Here is a 13090-nt window from a genome sequence, read left to right on the forward strand (position 1 = left end):
CGGGCACTGAAACGAGAACACCCAGGCACCGTACGAGATTTAACGAGACTCTCTAAGTCCTCCTACAGGACCGTCATACAAGCGCCCGTAGTTTCGCGCCAAACGGGTGGAGGCGTTCCTCCCTTCCTGTACGGTGCGGTTCGGGTGTCCACCGAGATGACAGAGAATTACTGCGCCATTTCCTTTCCTCAAAAAGCCTTGCGTTCAAAGGGCAAGGCATCACGCCGAACGGGTGGTGGCGTTCGTCCCTTCCTGTACGGAGCGGTTCGGGTGTTCACCAAGATGACAGAGAATTACTGCGCAATTTCCTTTCCTCAAAAAGCGTCGCGTTAGAAGGGCAAGGCATCGCGCCGAACGGGTAGTGGCGTTGCGTGGACTGCCTGGCGGCGCTACAACACGCTGTCGCGTTCCACTCCTATAAAGGCGAAGATTGAGCTAATTAACTAACAGTTAATTAGTATTTAGTCATTAATCAGTATTAAACACTAATTAGTAATTCGCCATTACTTCATCATCAATTATGTGTGAAATAATCCAGTGGTGACGTCACCAGTGTCACATAGGCAAAGTGGTGCGGAAAACGCTTTCGCCTCTACGCAGTTTAGATACTGTTGTTTTTGTGACTGGGAGAAGGAAGAAAAGGAAATTGCACGGGCCTGCCTACTGGCTCGAGCCGAGCCACCACCGCTGCTGCATGCAGATAGAGTGAGTGAGTGAGTGAAAACTTTATTGTATCTTTCAAGGGATTCGCGGTTGTGAAGTCTCCGTCGTCTTCTCTGGCGCTGGCGACTTGAGGCTTCTCGTCAGCAAGGGTGGGCCCCTATTCCAAGGCTCCACTGAGTCGTGCTGCATCAGTCGCGTGCTGCACTAAGGCCCTTTGGGTCGCGAGCTCGCCGCTGGTGAGCCGACTCTCCCATTGCTCCGCACTCGGGTGTTCGTGTTGGTGGAATGCCTTGTTGCGTTCGCATTCCCACGTGATATGATAAAGTGTAGGTGTGGCATCGCACCAAGGGCAGGTGGCTCTGTATTGTGTCGGGAACATCTTATTAAGTATGTATAGGTTAGGAAAGGAGTTGGTCTGTAATCTGCGCCAGCCGGTCGCTTCCTCCTTTGTTAGGGCTTTGTGTGGTGGTGGATATCTAATTCTAGCTCCCCTATGCAAGTGCAAGGTCTCTGCGTATCCCCCCTCGCAAGCCTGTAGGCGGAGCTCCGGAGCATTTGACTGCCCTGCTCGGAATGCGTTACCTCGAGCTAGGCTGTCTGCCCTTTCGTTCCCCACTATGCCCGCGTGGCCCGGGATCCAGATTAGGTTATGCCTGGGTTTCTCCTCGGCGGAGGTTACCCCGCTGAGTATTTTAAGGGCTGTTCTGCTGATCCTGCCCCTCGTGTAGTTCCTACACGTCTCCTTCGAGTCCGTCAGTATGTTGAGAGATCGGCCCGTTCTGTAGCCTTCTGCTGCCGCCAGCGCAACGGCAATCCCTTCGGCCTCCGCTGTGCCGGCGACCTTTGCTGTGGCACACGTGATCATGTTGCCTTCCTTGTTTACCACTACCGTCGCGGCTACGCGTTCTCTCTCGCGCGGATATACGGCAGCGTCCGTGTATACGGTGTTGTCTAACTGGGCTAGCGTTCTCTCCACGTACTCGGCCCTCGCTTTTCGTCTGTTTTCGTGAAGATTGGGGTCCATGTTTTTCGGCAATCGTCCTACGTTAATGGTTTTCCTAAGGTGGTCCGGTACGTCCGTGTATCTGTCTACCAGTCCGCTCGTGTCCCGACCCAACCTTCTTAGGAGCGCTCGTCCCGTGGGGGTGCCTCTGAGTCTCGTGGTTTGCGTTCCCAGCAGAGCTTCGGCGAGCTCGCTGAAGGTGTTGCTGATGCCTAGCTGGAGCAACTTTTCGTTCGACGTGTGCTTGGGTAGGTGCAGAGCAGTCCTGTACGCCTTCCTGAGAATGATGTCGGCTTGCTCTCTTTCCGCCTTGGTCGTCGCGTGGTACGGCAGGGAGTACGTGACTCGGCTGACAATTATGGTGTTAACTGGCTTGAGAGTGTCGTCTTCTCTCATTCCATATCTCTTTTGGGAGACTCTGCTGATCATACGGCCCACCTGCTCTGCCGCCTTACTCAGCAGGCTGATGGTGTGGCTGCATTTCCGGCTTCCTTGCAACCACATGCCCAGGATCCTTATCATGTTCTTTTCCGGGATGTTCTGTCCCTCGAGAAGGACCTCCAATATCGCTTGGGTGGGATGCTTGCCGACCCTGAGGAGTTCCGACTTCTCCGTCGAGCATCTTAGGCCCCTCTCTCTGGTGTAAGTTTCTACGCAAGTTGCCGCTTCCTGTAGTTTTTCTTGCTTCTCCCCGAGTGATCTTTGTGCAGATAGAGGAGAATTTAAAGGTCAGAGGAGAGAGAAAAAGAAAAGAAAAGACGTGTGTCGCAAACTTTCGAATGCGCTGCATATACATTCTTGTCAGGCCTGCGTCTCGTCGTATCCGCGTACGCTACGTGTTATGCCCGTAAACATTTCATGCTTACTCTACTCTCGGTTACGGGAGAGGCAGAGATTTTTTTTGTGTGGTTTTTTTGTGCTCAGTGAGTGAGAGGTGCACTGGCGCGAAATGTTGAAGCCCGAATGATATGGTGGAGACCTATCCAGCACAGTGGTGTAGCGTGCTAGGCTCATAACCAGGGAGACCTGTCCATTAATCATTAAAGTTTCTCTCTCTCCCCGTCTCTCTCTACAACAGATTTTTACCTCTCTGTTGGCGGTATATTTTGATTTGGGGATCTACATGATATTCCGGGTAGCGCGTTCGTGGCTAGTGATCCGAACGCTTGTGTCGTCTATTGCTAACGCCGCCGGTAGCGTCCCCGCTCACGATGACGCAGTGGCAAGGTACATCCCGGGATCTGTCACGTGAAGGTGGCGTCACGGTGACAGGACGTGTCAAGCCGATTACCACGCCACCCACAGAATAATTAAGCCATTTAAATCTCAGGGCAATTTGGTGTCTAAACGACGCTTCGGCTTAGTTAAAGCTTTTAACACAGCGAGAGCCGTCACTGGTCAACGTTGCTATGGCTGCTCAAGTGTTTTTACTGCAGAAAAACCGACCAATCACGAGTTTCCCTTAGCTAGCTGAAGAATGACGCGGGTCTTCCGCACCATCCATATTAGAGCAGCTGCTACGTCCTTCGCGCCGATTATGCAGCCGCGTTGGAAATCGCAATGCTCTGGTTTAGTGATGGCGCCACCAAACACTCTCGTCGGCACTGGCCATGCAGAAGGAAAAAATACTGAGCAGGGAGAGTCCGGCGACAGCCTTGAAGCCTAGTCTTAAAAAGTAAAAATATAGCAACGAAAAGAGTTTGTCCCTTCCGTGATCACGCCACGTGTTAGCGCGCGGTAAAATCTAGCCCCGCTGCGCGCGCGGATTAGCGCGACAGACTGCAGATCAACCTCCTTGCGGTATATGGGCCGCTAGAGATGCAAAAATATCGATAGATACTATCGATAGCTGAGTCACTATCGAACTATCGATAGTACTATCGGTAGCGGGCTATCGATAGTACTATCGATAGGTGCTTTCGATAGTAGTATCAATATTATTACCGGTATCACTATCGATAGTACGATTAAAAAGGATGGTGGTGTCCACCAGCAAAAACTGTGCTTTTGAACAATGCATCTTGCTTAGCAGTGTTAAATCGTTTAACAGTACCTTTTGGGGGGCTAGTTGGTGCGGCATTGTGTTCACCTGATAGGCAGCGCCCGTCCTGTCCGTCTTTCTGGGTGGTTTGTGTAAAATTTAACGCTATTTTTACTTTCCTGAACACAATGCCAAACCGCCAGTTAATTTTTTGTCTCTATATACCTCTCTTCCACAGCGACACAATTCTGGCGCGCACAGCGGGGACATAGTAGTTGCGCTAAAAAACAGGAACGACAGGATAGAGGAAAGCACAGGCGTTAGACATCAACTGACTTTATCCCCTAAAATTCCGCGCATTTACAGGTGACCATCAGGTGCCAAAAAATTAACAATGTAATAGCATGCGTCACGGCCCTTCCCGATACAAGAACTTCAACTCCTCAGTAGAAAGATAAACATTCGGTTTGCTCACGCCTGATTGCCTTTCCACATGTATAAGAAAGGCTTCCTATACCTCTCACTCCTTCTGGTCTGCATTTATTGATATCACACGTAATACATATATGATTTACATATATCACAGATATATTTACACATGTGATATATGTAAATGCAGACCAGAAGGAGCGGGAGCTATTGGAAACCTTTCTTATACACGTGGAACTGCAATCGTGCGTGAGCAAACACGTGTTCTATCCTGTTGTCCCTGTTTTTTAGCGCTACTACTATGTCCTCTCAATCTAAACACCAACTAGCCCAGCTTTCAGTCTTATATGCCCTCAGCGCGACGTCATCCTCACCCAACTAAAAGTTGCAATCATCTTTTCTGGCGTGGTGTCAGATCTCTTCGACAGGTCGCATAATGAAGAAGGTACAATGCGAGAAAAGCACCCTGGAGGGAGGTTCGCGGGCATCTGGGCGACCATCTACGTCTTACCCGGTCCCGAACACCACGACCGCACCGTCAGCGCAGAGCGTCGCCAGCAGCCTGGTCAGTCTGTTCGAGTGTCCCGTGTGCCGGGACTACGCGCTACCTCCCATCTACCAGTGCGAGAACGGCCACATCACGTGCTCGTACTGCCTGCTCAGGATGATTCGCTGCGCCATCTGCGAGAAGCCAGTGGGTGGGTCCTGCTTCGGTGCTTCATCATCATCATCATCATCAGCCTGACTACGCCCACTGCAGGGCAGAGGTCACTCCCATGGCTCTCCAATCAACCCTGTCCTTCGCCAGTTGTGCCCTCGTATCCCTGCCAACTTCTTAATCTCACCCGCCCACCTAACTTTCTGCCGCCTCTTGCTACGATAGTCTTCTCTTTTGAATCCAGTTCGTTACCCTTAACGGCCATCGATTATCTTGCTTTCTCGTTACATGCCCTGCGCAGCCCATTCCTTCTGACTGCGACTGAGATGTCGTTAACCCACGTTTTCCCCCACTCTGCCCTCTTGCTGTGTATTAACGTCACACCTATCATTTCCCTTTCCACAGCTCGCTGCGTTGTCCTTAAGTTGAACTTTTTTTGTTATCGTTCGTTGTCGTTTTCGTTCGCGCAGTGCAACTTAAACACGTTCTAGAGCGGAATATAAGAGAGCAGTACTGATGTAAGAAAAGCCTCCATATATTCCTCCGCAGGCTTTAAGGAAGGCAGTGGGTGGTTCGAACCAACTTTTTGTTCATGCGGCGTATTCTCAAATCGAACACTGGCCTCACGCATGATTACGGCGCATCATGACAAGGCGCTGAGGAGAGAGCGGCGCTTTTGTGCCAAGACAAAGATCAATGTTTTTCCTTATAAATGACAAGAACTTCTTTACAGCCCTTTTCCACTGCTATATAAAGCTCTTTATCATTCACTGATTTATTTTGTACAACGGTAACCGAAGCTGCCTTTAGAGTGTTATATCCAGTAAGTCCTGATGTCCAATGTTGACGTCATGCCTATAAACCAATAAATACTTACACTGTGAGCTTCAAATAGTTTTCACGTAGACTTGCCACTTTAAGCAGTGAAAAAAAGTACGAAAAATACTCGATGATAATAAAATTCTTCTGGCCGAAGTGGATTGCTGCGGATTAGGTTTGACCGAAGAGGTTCTTCTTAATAGGACCCCAAAATACTAGTGCAAAACTTATTTTTTAACCATCATTGAAAACGGTCTTTGTTGCTATATTAAAATGATAACCTTGACCTCGGAATCAAAATCTAATGATCCACTGCAGGCAGAATCCGCAACCGAGCCATGGAGAAGGTGGCACGGCTTGTGTCCTTTCCCTGCAAGTACCAATTGTTCGGCTGTTCGGAGAAGCTCTCTTCCTTGGAGAAGCCAGGCCACGAGCTGTTCTGCAACTTCAGGTATGTTCCCCTCACTTTGTGGTCTTCGTATAGAAAAATAGGCTGCTTTCTCTTTAAAGCTACACTTAGAAAAAAAATCGTTTTCTTTTTCATGAAATCATGTCAACACCGATTTATTATAGCGTTCTGGACAAAATGAGGCTAGTTACACATAGCACGAAGCTTTCCTAGGCAAGAAAAGACCCAGGAATAAGATACAGGGGTCACCTCGCCGCGTTTATTGAAGGAATTGTGATCAATTGAATACAAATTTACACCAGCACTGAACCAAGTAAGATCACGTATGACAGCGCAGCTCCTCTACTTCGTATCTCCTCTCACTGCGCCGACGGCCTCCGGGAATGTATGGATAGATGACTTATTTCAGAGAAAAGGATTGGTTCAACGCCTGCTACCGCTGTACAGATCCCAAGGCCGCCACATGACTGTCAATGACTGGATGAAAAGCGCTACTTGTAGAGCGAGTACGTCTTAAAATCGGCCGACAGCTATATATGCATGGAGCTCTAAAATTCTTTACCTTAATATGAAAATACCTTAACTGTTTTCACTTATTCTCGCGTTATACAGCACTGATCGGCCGGCGGATTTTGACTGACTGATGTCAGAGGTTTGGCCGCGCTGCCATCGTTCTCCACGCACCGGTCATGGAGTTCACATTACCTAAGCGAATAATGGCTCGACAGAAAAAGACGTGTTCGAGAGCGTAACACGCACACAACCACCTTATATGTGTGTTAACCTGTCGTCCTCGTCTTTCTGTGCAACGCCATTCATCAATTAACATGTGCTGCCGCCAACTCTCCCAAACCTTTAGTCACTGTATATATTAACCTCGTCTCATTATCACCACCACAACTTATAAGCGAGTAGTGAAAAAGAAACTTCCGTTTTGAACTCTCAACATAAAATTAATGAAAGCATATTTTGCTGCGCAACGGCCGTAAGCGGACCGATTGGATGGTTGGAAACAACTTTATTACACCAAAGAAAAATAAAAAATCTTCCAGGGTGGTCCCCTACTGGTCCAGGAGTCCACGGGCTTGCGCTTCACGTAAAGCCCGATCCACTAGCCATTTCTGGCCGGCGGGCTGAGCGGTCCGTAAAGCAGCCTCCCATGAAGAATGAGTGGGATTGGGGATGGGGAGGACATTCCCAAAGGTAGTGGAAAAGTGTAGATCTGGGCACGCCACAGGTGGTGCAATCAGGAGGAAAGGTGGGGTGAAAGTATGAGAGACGGTGGGGGGAAATAAAACAGCCTGTCTGTAATTGCCGCCATGTGGCGCTGGATGAGGGCGACAAGGTACTGTGGGGTGGTGGCAGTGTCATGCGGCTGAGTTTGTAGAATGTTGTAATTTGATGATATGTATACAGGACCGATGTAGCCTCGTTCGCCGGGTTGGGTGCCTGATCATCCGGGGTCCGGGAGGAGAGTTCTCGGGCCAGCGCATGAACGCGCTCATTACCGGGGATCGAGGCATGCCCAGGGACCCACGACAGAGTAACTGTTCGGTCGAGAGAGGTGACTGTGGCAAGAATACGATGTGTTGCCGGCGTCGCCACGCCCTTTAGGTAGTGGCGGTACGCGGCCTGGGAATCTGTGCAAATTTCGGTTACGTTTTTGTCAATGGTGGAGTGGGCCAAAGCGGACCGATTTAGCGTCATTCAGATTTCTCAGCTTGCACATGTTCGAATGAGTTTACCTCAATGGCCACGTAAATTGTTATGGTCCAGAAGGCATTGGATATAAGTGGCATTTAAGAGATCTCGAGAATAGATACCTGATGACTTTTGCGATAGCAGCTGCCAGGTAGTGCACAGTAACATTTCACTCGAGAAGAAGTACGTGATAACTTTTGCGATAACAGCTGCCAGAGCCCAAGTCACGAGCTCCTTCGGCACCAACAAGTAAGGCCACGTCCCTGCCGTCTTCACAGCATCTAAGACCGCGCAAATGTTTGTATGGTGAGCACAACCTAACAGGGCACGCGAAACCTGACAGCATGTTGCTTGGTTGCTTGGTCTCCAGACGTCAGTTTTTGTGATTGCGAAAAAATCCGCTAATGCCATTTACTTTTGAGAAATTTCTCTATGCAGTAATCGTGCAAAGAGAAATTTTTATTCGAAAATTCATTGGGCTTGTCTTCTTTATTCCTTATGACGCATACATCTCCCTTGCTCGCATTTTTTTTTTCGTGGTGAAAAAGCGGTGAATACACAGAATTTGGGATGGGGGGGGGGCATTTTTGTATTTGCTTTTCGAATATATCGGTACTGCAATGTAAATTTGAAACTTTTTGGATGCTTGGGGAATATACCATCCGGCTCCGGAAATTTCGACCATCTGGGGTTCTTCAATGCGCACTGACATCGCACAGCACACGGGCTCTGGAATTTCGCCTCTATCGAAATTCGGCCGCCGCGGACGGGATCGAACCCGGCCGCGGAGGCGGAATTTCTTTGGAGGAGAAATTCTAGAGGCCCGTGTATTGTGCGATGCCAGTGCACGTTAAAGAACCCCAGGTGGTCGAAATTTCCGGAGCCCTTCACTACGGCGTCTCTCATAGCCTGAGTCACTTTGGGACGTTAAACCCCAATAAACAAACCAAACCAATTTAAGCACACGTTCATGGTGTGCAAATAAGTAATGATGATAGCGAATGCTTGATTTGGTTCGAGGGAAGGCAGCGTATCTAAATAGCATCATATGTAATGTGTTTGCTCTGTTGAGTGGGGCCAGAGGTTTATTTTGGAAATTATCATATGGTTTTCATAAATAGAGCACCAGGCTAGAGAAGCTCATACCTCTTAGAAAACTGATAGAGGCGCCGGATATTTCATAATTTTAGCCCCCGCCTTCGTCGTATACATTTCCTCCCCTAGTTCTATTCTGCTTCACTTCACTAAAACGCACAAGAAGTGCTGAAGGAAAGACACCACTCTGCTACCGCTGCCAACGACCTGTCGGTCATATTAACGTTTAGGCCCTCTTCAAACCGTCCTTCTAGCGCATGCCTGCAGTACTGATCCTTGCAAAGTGTGCTAACTACACCAAGGTAATGTGTTATAGAAAAATAGGTATTATAGGTACGCCGGACAGATGCATACCTGCTTGCATATCTACAACGGCGATCCTATAATGGAAAGTGTTTGCGCAGGTGTATCATGCTGACTAATTATTCCGTGCCGAAAGTATGTGCGGGCGCTATGATCTAGACGGAACACCGTGTCAGTTAAAAAAAAGAAATCTGAAGTCACATTTTTTGGGATTATGTTTCTAAAAGCATTTAAAGTGCAACTTAAGCCCTGATACAGAAAACCAAGAAACCAAAGGTCATTTGCTGAGGCAGTTTGCCTTCATTTTCTTGAAAATTTCTCAGACCCTCCCCTTGCGTTCTGGGTTCGGACACCTGTGCCTGGCAGGGTTCGCTTTACGAACTCATCTCTCACATCGAGAAGAGACACACATTTGTCCCCAGATTTCAAGGTGAGTAGAATCCAAACGCACTTTATATTAGTGACTTATAGCATACCTGAATCGTGCTCAATGGGGCGTGTACCAGGTACCGTTGGTCTCCCGATGCTGCGTGCACAGTACTGGCCTTCTTCACGTAGGTTTAATGTATGCGCACCTCTCAAGTGACTCCTGTGATAAAAATGGCACTATTGTGCCTGCGGCTCGCTAAAACTCCCTAAAAAGGGCACCGAATGCCACGCATTTTCGCAAATCCAATATGCCGCATTTGGGATACGTTAACCCCTGACAAGCTTTATATGCAAGGTAGGCTTATGTGTTCAGGTTGGATCTTCGGTCATGGTGTCATTCGTGGAAGCCAAGGCAATCGTTGCAGGGGAGTTGGTTTGCTCAATCAGCTTTAACTGTGCGTAAAGGGTCAGTAACTAAAACGCGAATTAAATTATTTTCTTTGCGAATATTGATTCTGCGGCTGTTTCTGAGGTTGCTTTGTCTTTTCGGGAGCAAAAAATGCACTTTTTGAGAAGAAATTAGGGGTTAGCGTTAGAGGGTTAGCGTTGTATTATTGGAGGTAACTGCTCTCAGACATATCGGAGAAAAGATAGCCAGGCATAGCGGATAAAACAGTGAAATTAAAATTGGGAGAGGCTTAGCTTGGTTAAGCGCGGAAGGTTGCGAAAGCAAATTACGAGCAACTTTAGCGACTCAAGTAGTGAAAGCCTAAAGCCCGAGTGCTGCACGGAACGCCGGAATTAGCTTAAAAGTGCTATTGAGGTGTCCACTAAACCACAGAGTTGATAAGGCGCCTTTCCTTTCCTCCAAATCAACGCTGTCTACAACGCTGTCTAGGTCAGAAAGGATGTATGAACGCTGGAATTAGGTTAAAGTGTTATTGAGGTGTCCACTAAACCAAAGAGTTGGTAAGACGCCTTTCCTTTCCTCGAATTTAAAGCAGTCTCCTCTCTTACTGCCTGGGATCTGCGGCGCTCCATGGCTATACATAGCTTGCACCGACGTCACATCCGGTGGCCGTCGGCTGCTAGTCGGCCATGCTGCCGAACCACCGGCGGACCGCCTCTAGCTTACCGCTGCCTATGGTAGCTCGCATCGTGTTGGTTCTCGTCCATCCGTAGATTCAGTACGGTTTTGTGTGCCACCCTTAGCTGCTCCAACCATAGCGACTGGTCCAGGTGAAACAAGGAGCCCATTAACGCGAACTTCATCTGCATTCGTCACATAATCGCAGGCATGCAAGTGCGAGCGATCCATGACTCAGTACGAATCTGCGCGAGCTGTGGCTAGCTCGCTTTAAGCGCTACAATTTGGACCCCGATAACTCAAATTTACTTGTGTGCGGAGCGCACTTTGTGACAGGTAAGACGCTTGTGTCGTCAACTAAATGTTCGCGAAAACGTGGGAAGCAATGGTTACACCCTGAAGTGAAGGTTGCTGTTTTGATTGACCCCATCCGATTTCTCTGACAACACAAACCCAGACTGGGTCCCGCGTCGCTGCATCCTAGATAAAGCACTAGGCAAGCCGGTTTGGATCGCCACGACCGCAACGAGCAATGACGGCAGAGAAAGCGGTGTGCCGAGACCGAGCTTTTCGTCTCGCAGGCGCATTGCAGACAGGCTCCTAACCTACCTACTGCAGAAATCGTTGTGTGCCTCCATTGATTAGATGGCTTTCATTTCTTCCAAATTCACAAAGCTGGAAAGAGTACACGATATCCCCCTGGGTCACTTCAGAGAACACAACGCATCGTCGACTCCCGGTCGCAGCGTGTACGGATCTGTATCGTCGCAAATTTTCACTTTGTGTGCGTAGCGTGCGCGCGCCGATCGAATAAGTTCAGAGCAGTAACCTGTACTGAATGGTTCACTCATCTGTGGAGTAGGCATCGCGCCCGAAAGATGAGAAAGTAAACCAAAGCGTCCGAGGTGTGGTCAGACGTCACAGGATGGACGGGCGGAGACGGCCGAATGGTTCGGCAGCATGGCCGCAAGCGCTTGATGGAGGCGGAAGTGACGTCACGTGCAAGCTTTGTATCGCTGGGGCCGTGCCGACGAACCGACTTGGTTGCTCAGATTTCACCTCATTATGACGTCAAAGACTGGAGGCCGTCTAAACATCAAACGTGACTACCGCCGAGACCACGGTGAAGGCTCGAAACCTAGCGTAGTATTGCTTTCGCAATAATATAGCAATTTTCCTTCACCAATTTTTAAGAATACGAAAGCGACAGTATTTGATAGAGAGAGCGCCTCGTGCACAGTTACCGCTGATGAAACACTTGTTACGCGCTTCTCTTTTACGGTGAAACGGCCTTTCTCTCCACAGGAGAGCGCATCGTGATCTGCGCGGGTGGTTTCAACCGTCCTGAGCCCTTCGGTTGGGTGGCTCTGCAATCTTGCTTCGGCCATCACTTCGTGGTCCAGATGAGGAAGTACCAGCACGGATTCCCGCCCAAGGAGCATCGCTTCTTCGCCGCTGTACAGCTGGTCGGCCCACGGAGGGAGGCTCTGAAGTTCGTCTGCCGCTTCGAGCTCAGAAACCGATACCAGAGCCTAGCGTTGGACGCCATGGCCCGCAGTGTCCATGATAGCATTGCCCCGACGCAAAACGGCAATGGAATCACCCTCGAAATGGACACCGTCAAGATGTTCGCTGACGGCAGCGACTTGAACATTGGCGTGAGCATCTACATGGCTTTCGGCTCGCGGCAGATGGCTTCGTGACAGCCTCTCGGTGCTTTACAAGAGAAGGTTTTCTGTGGAGGCCACTGACAAATGTCCATCTTCTAGACACGCAAGAGGACATCTAAGTAGAAGTTTGGTCACCGAGTGTGATTGTTCTGTATTGTTGGTTTTTGTCTATATATTTAAACCTGTGAGGACAAAAATCTTTAGTTGCGAGGTAGCGCTGTGGCCCCTTTTGTGTTCTTGTTTGCTAGATTTTGAAATATTATCCAACGTACGAGATTAAAAGATCAAGCTGTGATGGTTACTGATTTCGGCTGACAATTGTGTACTCAATAAGGAGCAACTGAAACGATGTAGGTTTCTATAGCGACACTAGTAATGAGAGAAAATAAATAGGAAACGACATTAAAGCACTCAGAACCGGAATACTACCGCTAAAAGCGCAGGACGAAGGAAACGTGCGCCTAAAGATCTAGTGTGTGGCAGCGGTTGTCACAATGAGAGGGGAAGTTGTGGGAGAGGAGGTTCCTGGTTGCGATATAGACATCTAGACATACTAGACATACTAACATTATCTACATTATTATCTAACATTATCTAACATGAGACATAAAAACAACTTAGACATAGTAATATTATCGTTAAGGTTGTGGTGCGCGGAAAGCGACGAAGAGGAAGATTGATATCACCGGAATGGGCCATGTAGGGACAGGGCTATAGCCAGAACCCTGCAACGAGGTTAAGCGTTCGTCGTCAGCTGGAACTCATGCCACCATAATTCAGAGCCACATGAACATTGTCTTCGATGAGATTACTCATTGTACCATTTACTCAAGACTCATCTCATTCCACGGCTATCTTAAGAGCTGGCTCTAAAGAACGCGCCACATTACGCGAGCGCGTATT

The 13090-nt window shown here is 48.7% G+C and overlaps 1 protein-coding gene across 1 annotated transcript; it reads left to right on the forward strand.

Moving 5' to 3' along the window:
- The first annotated feature begins 504 nt into the window (after positions 1-504).
- On the forward strand, positions 505-12463 carry LOC149348245 (E3 ubiquitin-protein ligase SIAH1-like). Its single transcript, XM_089588032.1, has 5 exons — positions 505-713; positions 4492-4774; positions 5872-6004; positions 9385-9491; positions 11823-12463. Exons 2-5 carry the CDS (start codon positions 4513-4515, stop codon positions 12218-12220), a joined length of 900 nt encoding a protein of 299 aa, XP_089444158.1. The 5' UTR covers positions 505-713; positions 4492-4512; the 3' UTR covers positions 12221-12463.
- The last annotated feature ends 627 nt before the right edge of the window (positions 12464-13090 follow it).

The sequence above is a fragment of the Amblyomma mixtum genome, chromosome 4 (genome assembly GCF_055824585.1).
Source record: "Amblyomma mixtum isolate Tamu chromosome 4, ASM5582458v1, whole genome shotgun sequence".
NCBI classification, from domain to species: Eukaryota; Metazoa; Arthropoda; class Arachnida; order Ixodida; family Ixodidae; genus Amblyomma; species Amblyomma mixtum.

Bases quoted from the DNA above. Each gene is read 5' to 3' on its own strand.
- LOC149348245 (XM_089588032.1), top strand. From the start codon at position 4,513: ATGAAGAAGGTACAATGCGAGAAAAGCACCCTGGAGGGAGGTTCGCGG. The intron at 4,775-5,871 runs GTGGGTCCTGCT...GATCCACTGCAG, and splicing joins CATCTGCGAGAAGCCAGTGG to GCAGAATCCGCAACCGAGCC. The intron at 6,005-9,384 runs GTATGTTCCCCT...AAAATTTCTCAG, and splicing joins GAGCTGTTCTGCAACTTCAG to ACCCTCCCCTTGCGTTCTGG.